Source organism: Lytechinus variegatus, chromosome 13 (assembly GCF_018143015.1).
Source record: "Lytechinus variegatus isolate NC3 chromosome 13, Lvar_3.0, whole genome shotgun sequence".
Classification (NCBI taxonomy): Eukaryota; Metazoa; Echinodermata; class Echinoidea; order Temnopleuroida; family Toxopneustidae; genus Lytechinus; species Lytechinus variegatus.
The window spans coordinates 10,532,569-10,560,026 of NC_054752.1; the positions used below are offsets into that span (position 1 = coordinate 10,532,569).

Below are 27,458 nucleotides of genomic sequence, written 5' to 3' on the forward strand. Positions count from 1 at the left end.
ACTTTCTCATTATTTGTCTGATTTTCTCAAACTTTCTTTGTTCTTATTCTTTGATTTTTCTCGTGAAACATACCCAATCCCAATCTCTTGACCGATTTTTGAAAAACCTGCTCGTTTCTCCCCCTTTTTTTTCTGGAAAGTTAGTCGCTGCCCGGCAAGCAGTAGATGACAGGTTCGAATCCCAAATTAATTATTTGGGATTCCAATAAATAATTGGAATCCCAAATCCAATTATTTCTGATTTGTGATTTTTATTACAGATCGAGCATGCGATCTTAAACTCAGAGAGTAATGCTGAAAATTTGTTCACAAAGTTATTATTGTTGTTTGGTTATTAACTGCGCTCTTATAAAAAAATAAAATAAATATGCGCCATAAAGTGGGTTGCACATACTCCAACAAAGCAAAACAGGATACCTGTTCGCAATTTTAAAAATTCTTTAATTAAGATTAATTTGTAAACGCAGCATGAAAGCAGGCAGTGATGGCATAGAATAAACAATGTTGCATGAGATATTTTTTGTGCATGAAGTAAGTGAGGGAAAAAAAACATTCTGGTCATGAATTGAGGAAGAAATTTTAGGAGTAAATAATGATGTGAGGGGTGCTTCAAGACGAATCTAATGCAAGACAAAATCGTCTACATTTTAATACTCTATCATGTCTTTGGGAGGATTCTGCACGTTATAGGATGAATAAAAAACCGTGAATTTAATGAAATTTTGTTTTAGCCCTTATAAGGCTGTATAGACGAACAGAAGTTGAAAGTTGTTTAATTATATTTTGGTGAAGTTGTTGAATCTCAAAGGCAAAATATTTTTTTTCAGTAGAAACATGCTGGTTCCTTTCATGACGTAACATTCTGATATAATGCAATTTGTATGGCCAGCAATAAAAAGCTAGAAGCATCTTCCAACTGCACCTTTCCCCGTGCAATGGTGTTTATATGGATGTCATGAGCTTCTGACAGGAGGAGAGAGGGGGAGGGGCGATACTATGAGAGGAGGACGTGGAAGAGGCAACCCATTCTCATGGTGGGGGCTTTTAAAACCTTGTCATCAAAGATGGGTCATTAATGCACTGTGTAGAAGTTTATGTATGGAGTTAATTTGCAATGACTTGATTAACAGAAATATTACTAGTTCCCATACGTAGATATTTTTATTCCCATAAATAGTGAGGGCAAATGATAATATATTTCCCGCCCCATTCTTTGAATTGTTGGGACATGTCTCCAAGATGATGCTTCTGTTTAAAAGTTTATCATTTTGGAAGCAGAAAGTTAAGAGAAATTTTAAGCAGACATATTGAAAGGGAAGGGGTGTGAGTGTTGGTATGGTGTTAAAGTATATATAAAAAAATAGAGTTTGGTTATTAAAACCTTGGTCACTACCACGATTTCCAAGTAGAGTTCCGGGTTATACGAGTAAAGTCTTTGTAAAAGAGAACAGAACTGGATACCTGCAGATTATATGTATTATATATCATCAGATCAGAGACGTGAAATTGGAAATCAAAGCATCCCCTCATTCACGTTACAACAATATAAAGCTTTGTAAACTTGCTCCCTAATGATGTTCCTTTACTATTTCAAAGAAATTTTAAAAAGACGTTTCTTCTACCCAAAGATGTTAGAGCTACGCTCTAATATCTTTGTTCACTGTTAGAAAATTTATCCTTAACATAAAAGTATTTCCTGCATCAGAGTCTCGAGAACACCTGCAATCTTACCAGATTGCGTAATCTTACAGGAAATGGAACCTTATAAATTTCCTTAAAGAAAACACCCTTTTTCCCTTTTTAAACAGACCTGTTCTGTTAAATTGCAGAAAAGCACTTGTTTTATGAATTCTGTTATTGCTTTCTGCAAAATCTTCTCTTTTTTCTGTAAAATCAGGGGTTTTTTAACAGTTTTCTTATCAAACATGTTTAATATGACATTATTGGTCTAAAACCTAGATCTGGATGTTTACATTGCTGGACCAATAGATAATTTGAAAATATTTCAATTAAATTCAATTCATTTATTTGACATCCTTTAAAAACATACAAACATATATGCAAGTATAGTATAATAAAACAACAAAGGAGTAAAAGAATTTGAATCACAGTATAAGTAAGAAAAATGGTAGAAATATAAAAGAAATGAAAAGAAAATTCAACATACTTAATAAGACCTCTTTTTAAATAATATTCTTTGTCTTTTTATCTAAATTTATGCTTCTGTCCTAAAGATTTATATGCCATATAATCGCCAGTGTACGATTAGGTTAGCACGGTTTAAATGTAAAATTTTGAGGTTGAAACGTCTTCAAATTAACTAAAAGGAGAGCATAATATAATATATCCAAAAGAAATTTAAACGGATCATCATTTTCAATAATCTGCTCTTGATCTCTGGATTTAATTCTCTGTTCAAAAGGCCCAGAAGATATTTAAAAAAATGTGAATTAATTGCATTTCTGACCTCAATACAATATGAGTGGGTGTCCTAATGATGTGAATCATGATAACGAGTATGATCATTATGACGAGTGCTAGATAAAAAGTAAAAAAAAAAGAATAATACTAAATAAAATTTCATGAGTATGGAAAAGAATGTCTGAAATGGCGTTACACTGTCTTGAACGAAAGAAGTTATTTGAACACACACCCCTCCGAGCTGCGTGGAAGATGGTTTACACACAGACGCAATCTTTTACCTTCCTCACACACACACCCCTCCGAGCTTCGTGGAAGATGGTTTACACACAGACGCAACCTTTTACCTTCCTCACACACACAAACACCCTCTTTTTCTTACACCCCGACCACCACGCACACAAAGGATCTTTGTGTTTAATTGTGATTTTTTCAGCTCTTATTTAAGTTTATACTCTTTTAACCTTTACATCATCGATATTACTATCGATATAATACTAGCAGCATTTCTTCCCTTAGTATACATCAAAATCCATCACCACCATCATCTTAATTATCATCATCCTCATCATCATGATTATCATCAACCTCATCATCATGATTATCATCAACCTCATCATCATCACCACCACCATTATCATCATCATCATTATCACCATCTTCATCATCACCATTATCATCACCACCATCATCACCACCACCATCATCATCATCTTCATCACAATCATCTTCATCATCACCAGCTGCTGCTGCTGCTTCTTCTTCATCATCATCTCCTTATACTAGTTCCACCTCTACTACTACCTCCATCATACAGTTCGCATTATTACCGCTACCACTTCCATTCTTCCACCTATAATCACATGATGAATATTTCATATACCTCAAACATATACTTGGAGATTTTGATAAGAATGAAGTGAAAAAAAAACACATTTATATGAAGTGCTTAATGTAAGAAGTGTTTATTTTTCGAAACATATTTTACACAAATAACTGTACATGTTGTTTAAAATACTTAAAGACATTTAATTCACTCACTTTGCATTTTTTAGTTCTAGCAGAATTTCAATCACCATTTTACCCTGGACTTCAGTCAAATCGATGTAATTATTTTCCACATTCTGTAAGCAAGACTTGAATAGATATTTTTTTCGGAAAAATTAAGCCACTTTTATGTAAACGTGTTTGTATAATATCAATCTGCTCTTTGAGGTTCACGCTAGTAGCGCAAAGTCGCATCAAACATTCTCAAATGTGCAGTCGTTACCTTTACTTCAACATTAACACGACCAAGCATATTCTTATCAGATAGTTGCACGGTACTCTTGACATACCTGGGGGCGTTTCATCAATATTTTCGTCCGACAAGTTGTCAGATCTGACAACCTTCCTGGATTCTGATTGGTTAAGAAGCACTGTTACTATAGTAACTGTCGGATAGCATCGGACTTGTCGGATAAAACGTCTGACAAGTCCTTTCATGAAACGCTCACCTGATGTAGCAATATTAGAAGTATAAAAGGGTTGATTCTATTTCTTAGATATATAATAAAAACAACACAATGCTCCAATTATTACAATAATTATAATATAATACAGTGATTTGCTATGTGCATGGGGTAATTTTATAATAATTCCTTTTGTACGTCTCAACCCCATTTATTCCATAATACGTCACTTTAAACTTCTTAAGTCATGATTATTCGAAACAATCTTCATAAATAATAACAGAGACAACTAATTTCAGGAATGTCGCATATATGTGGCGCCGCAGAACCGGGGAAGAGAGGAGGTGGGGGAGGGGTGTCATCTTCATCTATCTCCTTAAAATAAGGTCAGCAACTCACTTCATAATCATTCTGCGGCCCCACGCCGACATACATTTTTTTAGAATAGTCTATATATCACTCTATTGTGCAAAGTAAATTGGCAACCTTACAGGTTTACATCCGATTTTTATGAACAAAAAAATATTTTTTGCTTGATCTATATATTTTTCAAATGTTTTTCAGATTCCATTTTACTTGAAGAGATCACACACTTTGATAAAAGGGAAAATCATTTTGTAAAAACAAATAAAAATAACAAACGTGAAGTAAGCCTTGAAATATTATATTTTACCATGACATCACCTTTTTTCAATTAACTTCAAAATGATTATTTTTCAGGATGACAACCTAAAAATTACAGAGTCGATAAATTGTATATGCACATTTAACCCGTCGACATGAGACTTCATTCGGAAAATTTGTTATGGGAATAATTAAATCCACTTGTAAAGCTTTTAAAACCCTATCCTCGTTTCATAAACATTTTCGTTCAGGAAGCATAATACACACATTATCACTTTTAATCAAGATGATGGCACGAATAATTCAAGCAACATGACCTTGTCATTGTCGTTGCTAAAGGGTTTACTTTTCTAAAAATGTGACCTCGAAATAAGAAAAAAAATGTGAATACACATATTTTCCAGAATCATTTTGGCCGGAAAATTAACAGCACAGTAGTAATTTCACCTTCAATTCTATATTTCAATCATATTATTCATGAAATTTAATCTTGCATGACGTTATAGAAATCTTGATTAGGTGTTTTAGAAAATGATTGATAACTAATCACTTACCGTGTTAACGAAGTAATCGACTGATGAATAATGACTAGAACTCATTTCTTGTTTAAAAGGTTTACAGAGAACTTGAAAGATTCAAACCCAAGTTTCATTAAACCGCCAAATAAGGTGTACCTCAGGGCTTAATTCGTGGACTACTCTTATTTTTATCAAAAAGGGATGAAAACCGTGTTGTTTTGAATGCCTGAATGCATAAAGCTGGATAATCGTTTGAAGGCACAGATAGCTCAGTGGACCTGCCGTGGCCGAGTGGTCTAAGGTACCTGTCTAGACACACATAAGTCAGGGGTTCGATCCACGGACACGGCACCTATTCCCTTGAGCAAGTTGTGTAATCAACAGTGCTCTTTTATTCCTATTTTCAAATAAACAGAAATGGAGCATTCTTGGTAATTTGTTTTCACCTGTTTTTACAAGAAAACAAAAGTTCAATATAATGAAGAAATAAAGCATTCAGTGTACGAAATGTTGTTTATTTTATTGCTTTTTGGTGAATTGAAGTACGTAACGAAATAATTAACTCAGATCCGTTATGTTCCCTGTTATATGCCCTATCTTTACCTATTCCATATTAAGATGAATGCCCCATTTTGTATAATGACTGAACATGACAATAAATTAACAAGACAAATGATATCAAATAATTGAAGAAAGTGCTAATGAATGATGATATATTTACGCCTGCAAGTAAATGCATTACAAAAGTATAGATTTTCAAATGACGTAATAGTCTGTATAATCATGTAACCGACGATAGATCAGTCAACAAACACGAGAGCACAACTACATTACAAAAAAGAGTAAAAGATAATCTTAGTGACATAATCTTTATTTTGGAATTTAGAGTTAGTGGTAAAAAGAAAATAAAATGGTAAAATCTCAGAATGTACAGATCTGACAACGACAAGCCTGGGGTTGCTTTAGCGTTACTTGATGAGTAAAATCTGGGGCTCTGACTCCTAGGGCGTCGTGGCAGTTTGTCAAGACAACCTTCTTGTGTACCATCCCATGTTCTCTGCAGCAGTGGCATTTCTGGAAGAGCAATCGAAAGAAATGGAGACAAATGCGTAAAGAATATGAAGTATCTGATCCCCGAAGGCATATAGATGCATTCACAGATAACACCTAGATTGCTTTCTTTAATCATACAATTCTTGTTAAGAGGATGGTTATGAACTTTCTCTGGCTTCTTTGACTCTGTCATGGAGGAGTGTCATGGATGTATCACTATTCTACGTCAATGTTCTCTTTGTATATCGTTATCAGGTTATCCTTGCTTCAAATCGAATTTGTCTTAAAACAGACTAAAAAATAACATACGTATTTGCATTGTAGAATTCATTTAGATCATGAGTATATCAATTATTCATTGTCAACATGATCATCAATAATTCATTATTAACAAAAAGTCTTCAAATTAATTAAAAAAAATATATATATATGTTCAGCAAATTAAATGAACCACCGATGCCTGTGTTTTAGCTTATTGAATACGAATGATTCTGAGGCATTTTTGTTGTCACTGTTCGGCTCTGCGAAGTAGAGACCCGAAATTTGCTCCGGCGACAATTACTCCGGGTTTGAAGATCGTCTGCGATACAAAGCTGGGTTTTTATAGGGTTTTTAGTTAGGTTTAGGGTTAAGTCTTACGATAAGGTGTGATGTTAAATCCAGGGTTGCAGTGGGTCGTTCCATTAGTTTGTGGAATCTACAGTGGAGCATTGTCGCCGGAGTAAAAAGCGTTAACGACGGCAGGTTGTATAAAATTTTGGGGTTTCGATCAGGCACATTCTGTTTATGTGGTAGTTCGGATTGTAAGAATATTATTTCACCAAAATCATGGGGTTGTTGTTGTTTTAATTGTTTCCATTCGTTTTTACAAGACAAGTAACTTTCTAATAGTTAATATCTCCCATTCTATTAAAATGCAGTCTATTGGATAAATGCTTTCCTACTCAATGGAATACCATGAATACACATATTCAATTCAATTGAATTCAATTCAAATTTATTTTCATTCTTCAAAATGAAACAAATAAGTACAAAATAGATTGATTCAATTTAAATAAACAATAGCATGAACAAAATTCAATATTGGAAGAAAAAAAAATACATATTTGAAAGTAATCTAAATATAAATTAACATACATGTCAAATTAAATCAATATAATCAATATCATGAGTACACATATTGCGGATGCAAACAAACTTGAATATAATTCCATAAAAAACTATGAATCTTTTGTGTTTAGCACAAACATATATTATTCAGAGTGTTTCACTGTATCAAGACATTGGCCAAACAATTATTCTTTCTTTTTTCATTTGATTAAGAGCCAAGAGTTCCAGGGGAAGCATTCCAAACAAGCATCAACGGAAATAGCGCTGGAAGCAGGTGCTTTTTATTTGGATATTTCCACGACGACAAGTTTCCCATCGACTGTTTCTTAATATATCTCAAAAAGGGGGGTCGCTCATTGCAGTTTTTGCCTTCCCATCGTTTGCTTTATTTCCTGTTCATTCTCAAAGAAACCTTCATGTCAAGAACTATCAAACAGCCTTTTCATTCAACTATCACTATATTTGATGACGATGATTTTCTTTAAGGTTAGTGTGAGAGACCTAGTATGATAGTAAAATAGCCGACGTCATTTCCATTATCATACCCAACCATGTTGCCACTTCTTCAATTAATGTTAAGATCTACAATTTGGTTTCTTCAGGCCGTTTCTTTGCCAAGAGGATATAACCAATCTCTAGTCCCCATGATGGAGTTAAGAAAATAGTATTTATCACACCGGAAAAGAAAATGGAATTTACTATTCTGCACTGTAAAAACTGTGGTGTTAAAACTGACACCATTTGGTGTTAATAGAGGACCACACCCTGAGGTGTTAAAATTACACCCTAAAGATTGAACATAACACCAAAGAGTGTAAATGTAACAACCAAAGGTGTTGTAATGACACCTATAGGTGTACACCTAACACCACCAATTTAACACCGGTGTAAAATAACTGGTGTGGTCATCTATGTACACCGGTTAACACCACACTTTTTGCTGTGTGCCTTTACAGATCATAAAATGGCGAATATCATCAAACAGACACGACAGAAGAGACGCGAGAGAGTCTGAGAGATAAAAACCTCTAGGAATGGGAGGGGTGGTAAAGGTGGGGATTCGAAAGGAGCACGTAGAGAGATGCAAAAATGCGCAAAAAGGGTGTGGACTTTTTCTGCGAATCGGGATTGGTATGGTAGTGCACCCTGATGAGTAAAGTGGACGAATGAAATATAAGGTTTCATCCATGTATAATGTTATATATATATATTTTTTTATCTGTGATTAATATTTCCACGAAAGAGTCACAACGAGCCTGATTTCTTTTTAAGTGGAAATAGATTACACGAAAGGAAGAGGTTGACTACACTGTGTGTACAGAGAAGCAAAGTCGTTATGAATTCTTGAACAATGTTTACTCAGAGATGGAGAATGTTGGCGTAGGATAATGAAACACCCTTTACAAACAGGTCTCTAGAAAATGACGGAAACGAGTATCGAACTGCAATTTCAGTGGATCCAAAGTTTACCACCCAAATTCGCACAAATGACGTCCTAAATATGATTAACCATTAATAGGGTCGGTCACGTGAAGAACAAACTTAATTATCTTTTAGCTCTCTCCCATTGAAACCAACTTTAGCGTGCACGCATGGTCATGACAGAAGCTGTCCATTAACACGTGACCTTCTTTATCCTTCAATTTATTTTAATTGTCAGTACAAATCAGAAAAACGAAGGATACATCTTTCATTGATTTGCTTCTATGATTGCCTTCTTTCTTTCAATTTTTATCTCATGTGTATCATTGTTTTTTGGTTGAAAACGAAATATTTTGTTTGTTTTGATTTCAAGTCAAATTCAAATCAATTCCATTCACCTTGTAGTAAAATCGCTAAAAATCAGCATTTTTCAATTAATTAGATTCTAGAAAATACTTTCCCCACAATTAATACAATAATAATAATTATTATTCATACAGACAATACTAGAGCCCAAATACAAGTGTTATTTTGTTGGTGCACTCGACCCACTTAGAAAGTTTGTTGAACTCGCCTAATATTTTTTCCGAGGTGACACAATATTGAAAATATTGGACGACTAGAAGGGGAATTCCCGAAGTGTACGCACCACTCATCGCGCGCGCATGCAGTTTTCAATGGCAAATGCGCACTGTGTGTGGAACTGTGACGTGACTGCAGAGTGATGAACAATTCCTATTAAATTTTTTCTACAGCTAGAGGCTGCAGTAAATCTCTAAATGCAGAGAAAACCAACAACTGTTAGGAAGTTTGGAGTTATATTCGCTTTAATTTCATTTTATCCTATAATAATTTGAATATATTTTAGAAATTGAGGCACAGGAAATACTATTTTTTTGCATGATAAATCGAGTGCGTAGCTTTAGGACCCCTTCTACATCGGGCGGCGAAATTAAGAGGTTTTCGAAAAACACGACGGGATTTTCGTATTAGTGAGTTTCGTGATATTTTCGATACTTGGTTAATAATTTTTAGAATGTTTGCCACAAATTAGTGAAATATAATATGTTGAAATATTAAAATTGGGACAGTTTTTATTGTTTGAAAACAAAGTGCGTAGCTTTAGGTCCCCCCATCATACAGCAGAGTCAGAGTCTCAGGGCGGGAGGGTAAGTTAAAAATTATTTGCTAAAATTCTCTGTATGAATAATAATCATAATACTGGATGTCCCATTTTTCGGTCGATACAAGGAAATATAGGACTCGCTTTGCAAAATATTGGACTCGTCTTCGACTCGTCCAATATTTATGCAAAGCTCGTCCAATATTTCCTTGTATTAACCTCAAGGCCATCCAATATTATATAATTATATCTATTGTCATTACGATTATTATTGTTTACTAATCTATTTATTCATTTGTTTTCTGGTGCTTGGCCACAGATTTAATGTTACCGGGAGTGATATGAAATCGAATTAAATTGACTAAATAAATGAATACTTGCATGATTGCAAAGTATTCAATAGTAGTTTTTGCGTCCAATACTTTATGTTATAGCATGGAGCCTTGTACATGTAACCATTATTTCACCTCGCAAAAGCATCTTGGTATATCATTACCATGGCAACGGATAATGATGAGTGACGACCACTCTAATGGTATGATAGACTAACGAGTGGAACACGGCGCTTGTCTGCTCAAAATCGCCGCTACCCCCAATAAATCACTCGCCTCCCGTGTAATATTCTATTTGATAAATAAGCATCAATAAGGAAGCACGTAGCTCACGTGGTGGAGGCTGATAACCTGGACATAGTGCAGTTTTAATGTAATGAGATGGGAAGGAAGGGGAAGGAATCAATAAAGGTGGAATTAATTGGTCAATATTAGCCCAGAAACACGTCAGGGATGCGTCTTCGGACCGCATTTGTTCATAACACTCATCAAATATAACACGGTTTCTTTTAAGGCATATCTTAGGACGATTGGACTTTAGAATCTCTGAACCGCAAGGTCTCACTTGTCCCTTGCGTCTGTGTATGTCATAAAAATGAAACCCAGATAAAATCGCACCCAAACGTCATTTCTTAGTGATTCAAAAGGTGAAATACAGTATAAAGTGACCGAAAACACCATCTTAATTTCACCCCATACATTGACATGTGTTATATTAATCTCTCCATGCAGGCGATTTAGATCTTGAAAGTGTCTGCAAGAAGTCATTTTTTTTTCATCCTGGGTGCTTTACATCCATACAAAACTGGTTAAATACAACATTAATTTCAGTATTAAAGAAGACAAGACCTTTATTATGTTCACGTATTCATGTAATGCTAGATGGCGACGGTAAATGGTAGCAGATAAATATTGAAATCATTTAGTTCGTAGCCCTATCTTCACATTCTCCACACGCATTCGGAATCCGTTCATCTAATATGCATATTCTCCTCTTCTTTTTCTTTATTTTCCCCATTGTAGTTTTTCATTTACATTCTCATTGTTCCATGCTTTAGTAAATATTGCAATGTTTCATTTCAACCTCCGAAGATAAAGGAAGGCGACACCACACAGAAGTGGTAGAACCTCATTCTCGTCTATTCGGTAATTATTAGACCTTGGACGCATTCATCCTGACAATGATTGCCAGGACCTATAGTCACACTGGCGAAATGGACCCAGAGCGACCAATGCTTTTACGGTACTTCCTCTGACATACCATCCGTCGGTTATGTGTATGTTTCGTTGTTGTGACCGCGGCACTACCCAACACCAACAGACAAGCATAATAACATAGTGCCCGCAAAACCCCTCCCATCTCACACGGCTTGCATTCCATTTGTTGACCACGTTGACACCTTAAACCTACATAGTGTCGCCACGTGTTTGTTACAACAAAAGTGGCGCTCATTTCTTGACGCCAGTCGTGTCGCGTAATACCGGTCAGTGTATTGGGTGACTCGTGGAGTGAGGCCGTTGACGATCACTCCAGATTCACCAAACCCCAAGCAGACGATAATGATATGCTGGCCAAAGTAAGAGGGTAGAGTAAACAACTGGTCAAGAGCTTCTAAACAATGATAAGTTTCTCCATCAAAGCCGTGAAGACCTCCATTTTATTTGTCATTTACACTTTAATATGCAAAGGCAAAATGTGATTGTATAGCATGAATGGCTCACGATGGCGTTCTCCTGCATTCCTTTAAATAGTCATCTTATTAATGAATGATATATTTTGTTATTTAATTCATTGCGTATATTACGACTATTATATTATTAATTTGTTACATATTACCTTTGTGTATGTTACTTTGTGAATGTGATTGTATAGCATGAATGGCTCACGATGGCGTTCTCCTGCATTCCTTTAAATAGTCATCCTATTTATGAATGATATATTTTGTGATTTAATTCATTGCGTATATTACGACTACTATATTATTAATTTGTTACATATTACCTTTGTGTATGTGTACACTCTTAAAAATGTTGGGCAACATACTGTCCACACAACAATAAGTTGACATTGTATCCAATTCTGGGTAATTTTAAACCAATAATGTGTGTTTTGGGTGAAAACTACTCAGTATTGGTTGAAAACTACTCAAAATTGTGTGGACAGTTTGTTGCCCAACATTTCAAGAATGTATAGTAATCTTTCATATGTAAATGGAGAATAAAACCAATCAATAAATAAAATCAGCCTTTGAAATTAGGCAGGGGTTTTTTCAGAGTACGAAGGAGAGAAAAATATTTCAACATTAATGGAAGACGGTGAACACATTGAATACCTTCTTCATCATTCCAATACACGTTGAACTAGAACACTGTATCTCAGAACTGGAACTTGCGTGTCGAAGGGGAAGGAAAACAAGTAATGTGACTTCAGATTTAACCGGATCAATACTGCCCCCATTTAGCAAGCATTCATGTTTAATCTCTAAGGGCGAACGGTTATGAGAGAAGGAATTGAATGAGTGGTATTGTGGATCGAGACCCCGTATCGATCTCCCATTCATGGTGGCCCATTTCAATTTCCTTTTGGATAATGCATTATACGGTTGCTCGAACTCCCAAACGGATTGGAGGAGAGCGCGAACGGTTCGCCTTTTCACCCCCGTTACAACAAAGAGGTGCGACTGCTTGCAACCGTTGCGATTTGTGTGCAGCATGTATTGTATCCAAATGATCGCAAACGATCGCATTAACCAATGTGAAAGCCCCAATATCATTGTTCAATATCGAATGCATATTCAGCGAGTCCGTATTCGCATTCGTCGTCATCATCGGTTTCGGAGACGGGTGAGTAAATGCAATAGAATTTGACAACAAAGAAAATACCCGGAGCATGTTTTCAAAGAGAAACTTGACAAGATAATGTGTTGGTACCCAAAATAGAAGGGAAATAACAACGGTTTCGGATATATGTCTTTGGGGAAGTCTTTTGTATGGCATTCATATGTTTCTCTTCTTTCTTTTTTTTTTTTGGGGGGGGGGGTAGGTGCATGCACTTTAAATTCCCAACTTTCTCACTGGTTTTTCCTCTCTTTGTATTTCGCTGTTGCTACATCACCCATTCTTTTTAACTTCCTAAAACTCCCTGTAGACCCAAAACACCTTCTTCACCAAGTGCGAAAATAGCAACAAGAACAGATGGCTTCCAAGTATGGCAGAGAATAGAATAAAAATTAGTAGTACGTGGCACCCCAAAATATTTCTTTTGAATTTATTTATTCATCTTGGTCATTCCTGTCTATCAACTTTGAAAGGATTCTATGATGAAAATACAAAGAACAACGTTACAAAAGACCTTGTTATTATATATTTGGCATTGATGTCCAGGTGAATGTGAAGCCTTTCAGATTCCTTTTGATATCTTCAAGGGATTTTCGTTATTGATATTAAGAATACGTAGCTAAGGAAAGATTAAAATATATTATTTGTCCATCTTGTTTTGCATTTTATACTGTTTGACGAACAAGAAGATATAGTCTAAAATAAGCACATTTTAATCTGGCCTAGATAACTTGTACGAACTCCTCTGAAATTGCTTTATTTTATTTTCTAATCTCCACTTAAGATCAAAGAACGTGGTTTGCTCATTTCGGTTGATTGACTGTATTTATTGGGTTTTTGTTTTATTTCTAGTTCAGAAATATTAAATAAAGAAATAAAAAGAAAAAATATCCAAATAGAAAGCATAGCTCTTTTATGTGAGCTCCATACGAAGAACGACGAATTGAAATATATCTCTTTTTTTCTAGGAATGTCCCTTTTTTTAATATAAAGTAGCTCATTGTTATTTCAATGATTAAAATACAGTAGCATTATTTATCCATCGAAGTTTGTATATTGAACCTTATCTGATGGAAACTGATAAACTCATCGAATCGTTCGTTAAGTCATGTATAATTTCGGGAACAGTTAATGCATTTTAATTAGAAAACACCCTTATGAACAAGGGAAGTTCTATCACTTCACACATTATCTAAAAGGAATTCATCCCGTAGACAGATATCGACAAATTGGTCAAGTTTTGTTTCCTAAGTCATGATGGCAAGTCTCAGCCACCCACAATCACACGCGCCCACACACGCGCGAACACCATTCACGCACATCCACCCACACATGTGAGCCTATATAACTAGGGCCAGTGAAACACGGAATAAGTACTTTATTCATGCCATACATAATCCTAACCTTTCGCGGAAATTCTGTTTGAGTTTTTCCTTGCTTCTAACATATCTTTCGAATGAACATTATAGAATACTTATGCAATTGTCCAACCTTTGAGCACAGTATTTGCTAATTAACACTTTGAACTTGACAAAGAATGGGCAACATATTTCGCAAGGCCTTAAACGTTCGAATTTCATCAATGATCGACAGGTGTTGTGCTCAGACATTCTTTATTTCACCAGTTCTCCATTCATCTGGATAAGGCGTAAACCTCAACTCTTTCAGCTAATTTCCCACGAGAACTGGTCTTGTTTCTGTTCTTCTTAAATGTTATATTAATGTCCTGCTTGTCTAAGGTGGGAACGGTCCATGTGTATGTAACCATGGAGACCGGGTTTTTTTTATTTTATAACAAAATAACATGGGAAATTGCCTTTTACCGTGTTTACTGAAAACTAAAAAAATGAGGTGATTTAAAGTGGGAAATCTGAATTTTAAAGGATATATGCTGTATATATGTATATATATATATATATATATATATATATATATATGTGTGTGTGTGTGTGTACATGAAAACATAAATGCAAACAGCTTGCGGCAACTCTCTTTGTAAATAATAGACAGTGAAAGAAATGAAAATGAGAGAAAAATAGATATGTAGCTTTACTCAAAATCCCTAAGAGCTGTCATCCATTCTGAATTAAAGGTTGAATAAAATGCCTCCGCCGGGACTCGAACTTAGGTCCCTGGATCTGAACGCCTTTGACTTAACCACTAGACCGCGGAGGCGGACCAGCAGTTAGACGAGACTTAGTTCATTTAACCGACATGCAAACTTTCAACTTTTTTAATTGATTCTTTGTCTTGTTGGTGCAGTTGAGGTAATGAACAATGAGTTGCCGCGTGCAAAAGTTGGAACCCAGCTAATACAAGCCTGAATACATGCATTCATCGGAAATGAGGGCAATACATTGAGAGGAATTAGACCCCTTAGAAGAATGATATAGCATTACTGGAATCATAGTATAAACCGGAAGCAAAAAGACTTGTTTCATAATGTGAGCAAGAATGCAAGATGATGAAAGTACAGTGTGCAGCAGATATGTTACGGGTGATCTGGGGCCCGTTTCATACAAGACTTGCAACTGTTGTAACTTTGCCATAATGGCAACTACCATTGTAACAGGACTCAGTAGCCAATCATAATCAAGTTTTTCATGGTAGTTGCCATAATTGCAAAGTTACAACAGTTGCAAGTCCTTTATGAAACGGGCCCCTGGTGATGGGGTGAAAGTTGATGCACATAGTCGATACCTTTGGTCGATACTTAAAGAAAAATCGATAGGCTTTTGTGACAATTTTAGTGTATATTTGAAAATGATTACAAGGCATTCAAATTTAATGAAAGATATTAAAACTTCTTGGGTGAATTTCTTGGGAAATTGTATTTACCTTATCGAATCCATGTTGTAGCACCGTAGGGGACACCTGTGATATGCATTTACCCTCACACTGATTGACTTGAACTCGTTTTCGACATCGAAGAGTTCGCTGATGGATGTCGTCCACCACTTCGACATCCACGGTAGTCTCGCCGTGTGTCAGCTCGCAGGTCTCGCCGTCCGCGAGAGAACTGACGCGAGAAATGCTCCCCGCCCCGCACAGGAAAACGAGAAGGAGCAACAACATGGCGTAAAGCCAGATGATGGGTGATCTAACCGTGAACTGTGAAGAGGAGAAAGAAAAAAAAAGAAAATGAGAAATTAATAGTGTCTGATATTATATGGAACTAACAACAAAGAAAAGGGATCAAAGTACAACGGACTATTTCATCAACATTTTTGTCCGACAAGTTTTCGGATCTGTTCCACGGTAACTGTCGGATTATACGGTTCCCAGGAAAAGTAGCAATGCTGCTAATGCTGCTGCTATGTACATGAATGTAATTTCTTAACAGAAACAGAAAGTAAAAGAAACTCAGTATTTTTTTTAGAATGAAAAATGAGCTACCTTAATTTGTGGAAATGAGAATGAGATATTGTGGATGTGAAGACGTACATATACAGCTCCCAAGAACAAATAAAAGTGACTGGGAATATTGAAAAACCTTCTAGTGAATATGTGACTTTAAAAGACTTAGTTCACACTGGAAGCCAATATATTGGACTCGTGGTAATAGAGAGTTCTTGCACCGCGACACAGACGATTCAGGAACACAGATAATACATTGAAAATGCAGCTAAATCACAATGAATAGCTGGGAGGTCTTTGACGAAATTTTGTGAACCGGACTTGAGCAGTTTCGTCCGAAGTTTCGAAGCTGAAGACAAATTGCAAATATGTCGTTTGTCCGGAGTCCTAGTCGAAAATGATGTATTTTGACTTACAAATTTTCGACAAAGACTTCTTGATTGCTACGAAGCGCATTTGACAATACGTCTTCTATGTTCTTGATAGCCTTCTGCCTCGCGGTGCCAAAACTCAATGTCTCATGGTGTGTCGACCATGAGACAGATAGTTAGATTCGTGCCCCGTGGTTTCAATTAATTAAATCGTATACGGACTTTCACAAATTAATACAGGGAAGGACAACCAACGAGTCACTGAATAAACTTGAAGGAGCATAATGAGATGACTACTTTATATTCAGATATTGAATATACAACAATAAAATATACGACCCGATTATCGATCACGACGTCACTTGGTCGAAACGGGTCATTTCGGTCATCGCTGAGGAAGGCTGCAGTTAGCGGCCGAAAATTTCGAGGTAATTCTTCGGATTTTTTATTTATATATTGAGAACAAAAGTTCAATTTTTCCTTATATGCAACAGATCATCATATTCTTCGAAAAAGGTAGTCCAACCGGGTAGCCCAGGCATTACAGCACCTGATAAATTGAACTGCATATTCAACAAACTCAGTCCGTATATCAAGTGCGGCTATCTTATTTCTTATTATTATGTTAATGCCAATTTTTATAGCATCGTTTTATCAGACTTGTCTCTTTCAAAACTGCATTCACATTATCCGATTATATTAAAATTTTGATAATTGGGAGTGTTTCATTTGGACAAGAATGGATCACCAATCGTTCGGAAAGTCGCGAATAACTTACGAACAATGACGGTTCCCAAGTTATGTACATGCACTTTATCTGTTGACGTCACCTAACCTGTGTTAAGTACGGCAAATGCGGATTAATGATTCGGCAACTCTGCATATGTTTTCAAAGCATCAATACTACATGATACACTACACATGTTTCTCTCTCCGAGGGAGTTACCTATATCCAGGCAAGGTGTCATCGATGAGCAAAGACGTAGATCGTCCATCTTATAATTAATATCTATTTCATTTTCTTTCTTTTCCTCATGTCTGTGTTTAGATGCAGGTATTCGAACATAACATTTTGATAAACCAATCGTCAACCCTCTTCTTATTCAACCTATTTAGTAATTATTTATTATGAATTATTATCTGCTTTTTTCAAAGTATATACCCTACTGCATGGAAAGAACAGTGTACCACAGTGTCTGCCACAGTGTGTTCAAAGGATGTGAAATCACCTCCACGCTGTTAAATTTGAGCATGTCAACAGTGTGGATCACATATTCACATAGTCGACCGTATGAACACGCCGTGAACAGTCCCACTGTCGAGGTATATATCCACAGTGTGAAAATATCTTCACACTGTTGAATTTGAGCATTTCAACAGTGTGAATCACATATTCACATAGTGGACCATGTGAACACGCTGTGAACAGGCACACTGTTGAGGTGTCCACAGTGTGAAAATATCTTCACGCTGTTGAATTTGAGCATGTCAACAGTGTGGATCACATATTCACATAGTCTACCGTATGAACACGCCGTGAACAGTCCCACTGTCGAGGTATATATCCACAGTGTGAAAATATCTTCACACTGTTGAATTTGAGCATTCAAGCAGTGTGAATAAATATTTTCACATAGTCCACTATGTGAACACACTGCATGATCACACTGTGTGTGTGTTTCCAGCAGGAATCGTACTTCACAATAACCCTCAGCCGAACGTAACATGTCGACAACACAAATGCGGTACGAACCTGTCTTAAACCTCTAGATGTCGGTAGATAAGTCCTCGTTCAGAACTTTGTCAGTTTCCACATTTAGCAGCTAGCAGGTTCACTAATTTACCGTTTGATGTATCCAAAGTAAAGAGGAAAATTAATCATGGATGTCGAAATATGAAGAAACATTCACGTACTGTATCGTCGAGAACATCCTTGCAGACTCAATTTTATTATTGTTTCTTACTGGCACTCTAAAGAGACAAACATTCATTTAACTCCCAATTGGCACATATTGGATGGCATACCCGGTCAGTCGCGTTAAGATAATCACAACGCACGCCCGAAAGGTAGTCAAACATCAAACAAGTGGAGATAGCGTCTCAAATTGTATCAATGATCTCATCCAATTATTCAGGTAACTACAAAAAAAGGAAGAAAAGTTCGCAATGAATGAAGTCGTGACGTCACTGGCATCATCGATATTGGCGTGTCATCTTTGGCTGCCTGCGTCTGAAAGAGGATGATGGAATAAATTGGGCGTCATTTGAATGGTAAGCGTTTAATCGAGCAAGGTGAGAGTAGGAGGATTTACGATTTAGGAGGGATTCACCTGTCCTGTCCAGAGTCCAATCGTTACAGAATTTCCATCCAACTTGCTAAACAAGCCACGCTGGCTTCACAACCTTCAGGAGTAAACAGCATACGTTTTGACATTCAGATCAATAAATTGTAGATAAATCAAACCCTTTGTGGGCGCAATTGAAACAGCACCTTCTGGAAATGAGGCATATAATCCCTTAAAAGTTCTCGGAGACGTCGATATTTAGCAAGGATTCCTGAATCACGGTTACTCAGTTCAGTGGTATGGGGGTGATTAATACAACCAGGCCAATCAGTTTCTTCAATTACCCTTTTTTCCTCTTTGAAACTTGGCATTGAAACCATTCACCCCCAATGTTGTTGTTTCTGGTCCGTATTCCCGCCGCAGATAATTCATAATGTGTTCTCATTTTGCCGCATGAATGAGTTTGAAAGATCCACCCATCCGTCTCCGACTCCCCTCTGACTCTCGTTACATCGCTTTCCTTCTCTGCAAGTTTCTCAATTAACAAATTTAAATTGTTAGCGTACAAATACAATCGCCACAACCACGTCTCCATTTGTTTGACAATCCCCCGACATTTCATTCGGAGAAAAGGGAAAACAATAGGTTTTTAAAAATTGGTTCTATAGTTCTTGAGGGTCACCAAGCTTGGCTGGCGTCCCAACTGGCATGATTGGTTCCAAAGTGGTGGGTGTCGATAATCAAGATAATGGTATGTCGTCTTTGGACTGCTGCCAGACACGGTTCTATAACATTTTCTCCGGTGACAATTGCTCCGACGACAGTTCCTCTGACGGAAAATCTGCACGTGAAGCAAACCTAAAACCTAACCTCCCCAACTAAATAAACCCTAATCATTATCTCTACATTTTTCTAAACCAAAAACTCTTGTCATACATCTAACCGTATGCCTTTTGAAATATTCAGGCCAGAGCAAGTGTCGCATGAACATCGCCTCCAAAATTGTATACAACACTGTACTGTGTAAACTTTAGAGTCATGACATTAATTGTTTTTTCAGTTTAAACAACCGTGCTTAAATTATTGAGAATTCAGTAGTAAAGGACAAGTTCACCCCAACAAAAGCTGATTTGAATAGAAAGAGAAAATTCAAACGAGCATAACACTGAAAATTTCATCAAAATCGGATGTAAAATGAGAAAGTTATGACATTTTAAACTTCCGCTAAATTTCACAAACAGCTATGCACATTCTGGTCGTTATGCATAGGAGGAGACTGATGAATTCATGCACTCACTATTTCTTTTGTATTTTATCACATGAAATATTCAATGTTTCTCCTAATCGTAAAGTGAAACAACGATTAATTCCTTTCTGAACATGTGGAATGTGGGTCGGTCAAGTTGGTCCTTATTGTCAAATTAAAAAAAGGAAATGTTGTATAACTCGATAGTAAACAAAAGAAAGTGAGTAAGGTACATCATCGGCTGTCACACTTGCATGTCACTGAGATATCCATCTCACTGTTTTGTGAAAAATAAGCGAAACTTTAAAATGTCCTAACTTTCCTATTTTACATTCGATTTTGATGGATTTTTCAGTGTTATGCTAGTATGATTTTTCTCTATTCATTCAAATCAACATTTTTCTGGGGTGGACGTGACCTTTAAAAATTAAAACTTTGCTGCTTGAGAGATTGTAGGCTGATTATGAATGTGTATATTGTTTAATGAGTAGCATTTGTTATTTGCCAAATATACCAAAGGTGAACATGCTACAGAAATGACAGATGTGTGTATTATTACCAACATTTGATGTCTGCCAATTGTATGACAATGGCTAGCGCAGCAATAATGGCTCTATGAATTAATGATCTATACCTGACGGTCAAAATCAAGGACAGCTTTTTTCGTATTGGAGAGATAATACAAAAGAGACGCACTTAAAAGTAAATCATTCACTGCACATTCTGCATGGTGTAACTTACATGCCATATGCTTACAGTACACACACTGTAAGTTTTCAATGCATATCTGCTTGAAAATTGATTTTATAAAGATCATGGAGATTGTGTGTTAATTGTATAATTTTTTGTTATTTGCAGAATTGTAATAAAGGTTTGCATGGCAACATGGTTTCATGATTTAGTAAAGTTGACGTGACATTCTCTTATGTAACCATGGTAACAGTGGTGTATATCAGTCAATTCCAAGTTTGCACTGCATTGTCAGTGACTGTATTTCTGCGCTGTCTCTACACTATAGCATGTTGACCTCCATTTTAACATCCAAGATATGAGAAGGTACATTTCCTTGATCTGACAAAGCTCATCAAATCACAAACATGAACATGTTCATCAGAAGGGCAAGAACATGATCAGAAGAAACACCCAGCATGAAGATTGTTCATGACTAAAAAAGGGGATCAATGCACTTATCTGAAAGAAATTATATATAATGAACAACGAGGGACATACCACAGATTACCAGAGTCAATTTATATTTTTATTCAAATCGGTAATTAACTTGACGTCATTATAACAGAGGGAATACCCATTTCAGATTCTGGATGATCAAAGTGGGTTGACATGCTAGACAGTGTACAACATACAGCAGTGCTGTATGCAGACTTGGAATGGGCTGAAAAGCACCTCTGACATTGCATAATAGATTGTGTATTAAAAAGCCCACTGAAGCGAGAACATTAAGTGAGCTTTTCAATTCTATAAAATAATTCTTAATTTTATAATTATCCACTCATGGCACTGTGAAGCAGGTGCGATGCGTAGGTCTATATTGTATAATATAGGCAGTAACCCCCCCCCGAAAATCAGGTTGGTATGTTAAAATGTAGACAATTGACCAAAATCACTTTAATTTTGGAGCGAAAATATATCTTTCTTTTTTGCTTGTTCAGTTTTATTCTGGATGACCAAATCCCCTTCATGTTGGAGCGAACCCTTTTTTGCTCGTTTTTTTGCTCCCACCCTAAAAAAAATCGTGCACCCACTCCAAAGAAAAATCGTTCTCACGCCCCAGTATACCAGTGGGCTATTTTGTCAGTGGTTTGCTGTATAGCCACATATCATAACATAAGATACAGTTTGAGAAAATCGGCCCCGTGGACCCTCCCAAATTTATTAGATAGTTGTCGCAACACTACGAAGACGTTTTCTAGAACGCAGAGAATCTATTGCCAAAAGCCATTCATGACAAAGCAGTCTTTGTCGAAAATCGGTGAATCAAAACAGCCGTGTCGTCCGTGACTCTCGACAAATGACATATTTGCAATTTCTCGTCAGTTCCGAATCTTAGGACAGTCTGTTGTCTCGGTTCACCAATTTTCGACAATGACCTCTCAGCTGCTTATTGTGATTTGACGGGCATTTTCAATAGATTTACTAAGTTGTTAAAACTCGCGATTATCATTGTCCCAGGCTGTAATAAAACGAAAAATCCCATTTGTTTTCTTGATGATTTTAAATGTAATGATGTCGAACGTTTCATGCTCAGTGGTATATAGTTATCCATCCTATTTCCGATAACGCAGTTCGCATTCACTGTGCATAATTGCTCACGTTTTAAACAGCTAACACAAACTAGAACCATCATTTGGAGTGCGGTCTCGAAGATACGTCTACAGAGAGCCTTTTCTGACGGCTTGTTGCTGGTTGAGGTGGCTGATCACATATCATGAAACTTTCATCCTATTTCATACATATGAATAAGTTTTAAATCGAAAAGAAAAAACTGGGTTTTTTAAATTGTTTTAACCCGTTTTTATCTCACCTGCATAGCAGCAGCAGAGTGAGACTATAGGTGCCGCTTTTCCGACGGCGACGGCGGCGGCGTCAACACCAAATCTTTACCGAAGGTTAAGTTTTTGAAATGACAGCATAGCTTAGAAAGTATAATGACCTAGTTCACGAAACTTGGCCATAAGGTTGATCAAGTATTACTGAACATTCTGCTTGAGTTTCAGGTCATGTGACCAAGGTCAAAGGTCATTTTGGGTCAATGAACTTAAACCATGTTGAGGAATCAACATCAAAATATTAAAAATTAAGTTTATGAAATGTCATCATAACTTAGAGGATATATAGACCTAGTTCATGAAACTTATACATCAAGTTAATCAAGTATTACTGAACATCCTGCTTGAGCCTCACGTCACATGACCAAGGTCCAAGATCATTTAGTGTCAGTAAATTTTGGCCAAATTGGGGGTATTTGTTGAATTACCATCATAATTTTGAAAGTCTATCTATCCATCCATCCATCCACCCATCCATTTATCCATATAATTATCCATATCTAATCTTTAAATTTACCAAACCGTTATACGGCCAGTTGGAAGCAAGCTAGCGAAGGCTTCTTGATAAATCAGATAAACCTTTAGGGTTAGATCCGTATGTTTAATCATCATCTCAAGAAATGGTTGATCTCTATGCACTCTAATAAAAGGTTTACCCAATATTGGGTAAAATGGCCCGGGGAACATGCATGTTGGTTGGGTAAAAAGATACCAACCATTTTGCAAATCCTTCGCAATGTTACGTTGAAATTCACCCTTAAAACATGCAAAACATGCCTTTTGACCAATATGGGGTAAACAAAAATGCCCGGCAAACATGCATGTTCCCTTAATTAGGTAAAATTGCGTTTTTAGAGTGTAACGGCAGAATTAGAGTGTATATGTAATGTCGTGATTCGACTCGCAACGCCTCATTGGAAAAACATTACCCTCCAAGTCTATGAGAATTGATTCATTTAAAACCAGCCAGTGAAGAATGGAATGCCAAAAGGAAATAATTCCACTTATGAAGATAACGACGTCGTCTGATCTGTCTTTTATATTTGTCTGTTGTGGGGGAGATGTCATGTGTTTATAGCCTGCTGTCTTTATCAATTTGTTTTTGTTTTTCTTAACTGTGTTTTTACTTTACTGATCTTTGTTATAATTTATGTTCCTTCTTTTCCTTTCACCATCTTCCCCTATAACCCTATTCCCCCTCTTTGAAATCGAGGCCATTTCGTATCCTCTGGTATCCCTTTTGTTCACTTATTTTTTGTTTGTTTGGGGGGTGACACGGGATGACCCTCTCTGGTATGCTGATGTACGAAATTCGAGGAGAAGGGGGGAGGGGCAGGTGCTCCCGCGTAGGCGTATATCAAACAATGGCCTGTAATGATGCATGCTTACCCTCTCCATCAACAACGCCAAACATATACATAAATACCTCATCCCCTTGGGTATATAGGCCTATGTATAGATCGTGAGGCGAACCTGGAGATAGAGGGGCGGGAGCGGGGGTGCCGCCCCTCAAACTTCGAATTTTACCAGCAGCCTTCAGAGGGCCGTCTTATTCTTCCCAGAGCGATGAAAAAAAATTAAGAAGTCGATGCGCATTGCATAGACGTTTGGTGATTTGAAAAGAGGCGATTTGAAAAGTGGTATATATGAACTAGAGACCGTAAACTCGATTTGGTAAGAATATGGATTTAAGTCCTTCTGGCCTCGCGACGGTGAAGTCTACGCGCCGAGACATGAGAACCAAAACATTGTAGTAAAGTTGCTCTCATTTCAGCAGACGATACCTTGACCTTCAACCTTTCATTGACGCAAGTGACTGGATGAATACTGCACCAGATGTCTTTACACACGTAAGGAATTCGGGTCTAACCGGCCCGGGATTCTATTCTGGAATCATTTGGTCGTGTCTTGGTCAGGAAGATCTTTTTTGCCAGTGTTGTTTTCAATTTGATATTTAATAAAACAACGCATTTTCTCATGTTCTAAAATTCGGCTTTACCTTCCCTCGAACATTTGGTTACAATCTATTAATCAAAGTCGTCCACCCCCCATAAAATAGATCATTCGCAAAGCCCAACATTGCCAAAGGGATTCTTGAGGCGAGTTGGCAGAAAAAAAAATCATATTCATAAGCGAATGGTACAGGAAAAATGTCACAAGGAGAAACACTTTTCATTTCTGTATATGATATTTTTGTGTTATGCTTTACATTGTAGCTTTTGCTAATTTTGGATTGAAAGAGAATAAATGCAATCAATCAACACACGGAGAGTAATAAGAATACTCAACTGTTACTGTACAACTGCCCCTCCCCCAGATGCCCCAATTTAAAGATACCCCCAATCTCTATACTCCTTTTAATGTCTGGCCGGGGCTACACTACTGTCTGGTAATATTAATCGAATGTTCAGACGTAAGTTGGTAATTTACTATCTCCATCCACCCAATAGAATATTTATCAGTGCATGTAATTAGGTGGACGAAGCAAAAGTAGTGAAAAATATCAAAAATTAATCAAGACAAGTCTGCTCATTAAAAATAAAGACAAGTGTGCTAAAATTGGGGAGACATTGGCTTCAGAAACTAATCTAATTGATGGATAGTTCATCTAATCTTAGAAACTTAATCAGATGATATTCTCTTTCTTTTAGTCTCTAGGTTATGTAAGTATTCGCTCTAACTATTGCAAATTCCGTATTATATAACTTATCAATTCCTCAGGTGTGACAGTCAATGACCCCCTCCCCGTTTTTGAATGACGAAACGTTACTGAAACAAAAATCATAATAAAATATTAATAGGTCAAACCATTTTTTTATGAACATTCATCCTTTATGCATTGTAGGCCGTTGTACCTTGCAACACATCGAGTCATATGTCTTTAATTTCTGCTTCATAGGATTTTGGCGCTCAAACTTACCGGCTTTTGGCGCACACCCAAAAATGATACATCGTTTAAAATCGTTTAACATCTCCTTGAGACAGCGCATATGCACGTTGCCATCGTCTGCGAGTCGTCTGCACGGTTGGGGGGTAGAAAAGAGAAAGGTATTCCACAAGTTGGGTGGCATAAACCTTGGCTCGGACACTCTGCTCATCAGGCTCACGATTAAAGATGTTAAAATTCTAGGTTAACGATAAAACCATGGTCCTATACCTTCATGATAAAACCATGGAGGACTAACTGGCTATACACAGATTGCTTTCGACACAGTTCAACTGGGTTTTATAACTTTCCTTGGCATGAATAAAGTGTAACATTGGCCATGTCACGCGACATCCGCATGACAAGACCCATGAATCTTTCAGGAGAAAAAAACTCTGTGTGACTGAAAAAAATTATGTCTAAAGTGTACGAATGCATTTCCCAAGTCTTTCCATCATATCGATGTAAATCATTGAGAAATCGATTCATAAAAGTGCCCATGAGTTCATCATCCCATGCACTGGATCCTTTCTTTTGACCGACTTCAAAGTAAGGTCACGGTGAACTTCTCTTTAAACCAATAGCCTTCGTACCTCAGTTACACTCACACACTCATGGGGTGTTGCAAGAAAATACCTTCGATCAATTGCAAGTATTCTGTTGCAATTTTACACCTGAAAGTTCCAAGTTAGCTGCAGCAAATCAGATTAAACTTCTTGTTTCACGGAGCAGATTAGCAATCAAACAATTAATTAATTGCAAGACATATGATTGATCAAGAGACGGAAACTTGACATGCAATTGATCGCAAGTTTCTTGCAACACCCCAATACTCTTATAAACCATGTAAACACTGACTAAAAGAACGATCCCATGACTATACGGATCATGTAATACAATCATGACAATCTTAGTAATATATTCATGACATTGGAATAATTTCATGATAGTTGCCAGTACTTTAAAGTTGTCTTTAGCCGAAGGCTGCCATAGTGATAATCAGACTCCTATTCTTCGCAGCCAATCATAATGGAAGAAAGTCGTCAGATCTGGCAACTTTTCAGACGACGAAAAAGTTCATGTTATTCTGAGATTTATCAACTCATATTCAAATTTTTCTTGACCCTTCTTCATATTTCCCGTTTAATTTAGTATCCTCGTGAGTAAGAACCACATATTCCCTTCGATATTTGGTGTGCGATAACTTTTCTATATTTGACCTAATATGAAGAAAGGTTAATTGCTGTGAAATTTCTCCTTAAAAATGCAAACGTTTCTCAACAGTCTCGAGAATACCTCAATTGTGTAATCTTACATGCATTGTGTAAAATTGTAGAAAATTGGTATTTGGTGTGTGAAAGTCTTATATCCTGTAACAAAACTTTTTAAAACAGATCTGTGGCCCGTCTTACAAAGAGTTACAATTGATCCAATCAATTTTAACTCTATGGAAATCCAACAGTGTCATATTTTTCTACAATTTCATTTGTAAACAAAGAGAATCACACTGAATCTTCAAGAGGACGAATATATAAATATATATACATCATATCTAGAAAATATTTTGAACAAATTTGCATTGTAGATGTTGACGATGCTGGCCGTCCATAGTTCGGATCAATCGCAACTCTTTGTAAGACGAGGCCCAGTTCGGTAAATTGCAGAAAATTTCCTGGTAAAACAATTTACAGAATGATTTTGTTATTTTTGTCAGTAAAAGCTTCTGTTTTTTCTTCTAACGGTGAAGCCTCGTTTCAATGAAAAGGGTAAACCCATGGGGAAAGTCTATAACAGCGGAAGACACAGGCTGGTCT

At 36.7% G+C, this 27,458-nt stretch overlaps 1 protein-coding gene across 1 annotated transcript; it reads right to left on the bottom strand.

Annotated features, from left to right (window-relative positions):
- Nucleotides 1-3,364: 3,364 nt before the first annotated feature.
- On the bottom strand, nt 3,365-16,002 carry LOC121426414 (partner of bursicon-like). The gene is made up of 2 exons (XM_041622709.1): nt 15,731-16,002; nt 3,365-6,088 (listed from the first exon to the last, which is right to left on the bottom strand). Exons 1-2 carry the CDS (start codon nt 15,965-15,967, stop codon nt 5,936-5,938), a joined length of 390 nt encoding a protein of 129 aa, XP_041478643.1. The 5' UTR covers nt 15,968-16,002; the 3' UTR covers nt 3,365-5,935.
- Nucleotides 16,003-27,458: the final 11,456 nt, after the last annotated feature.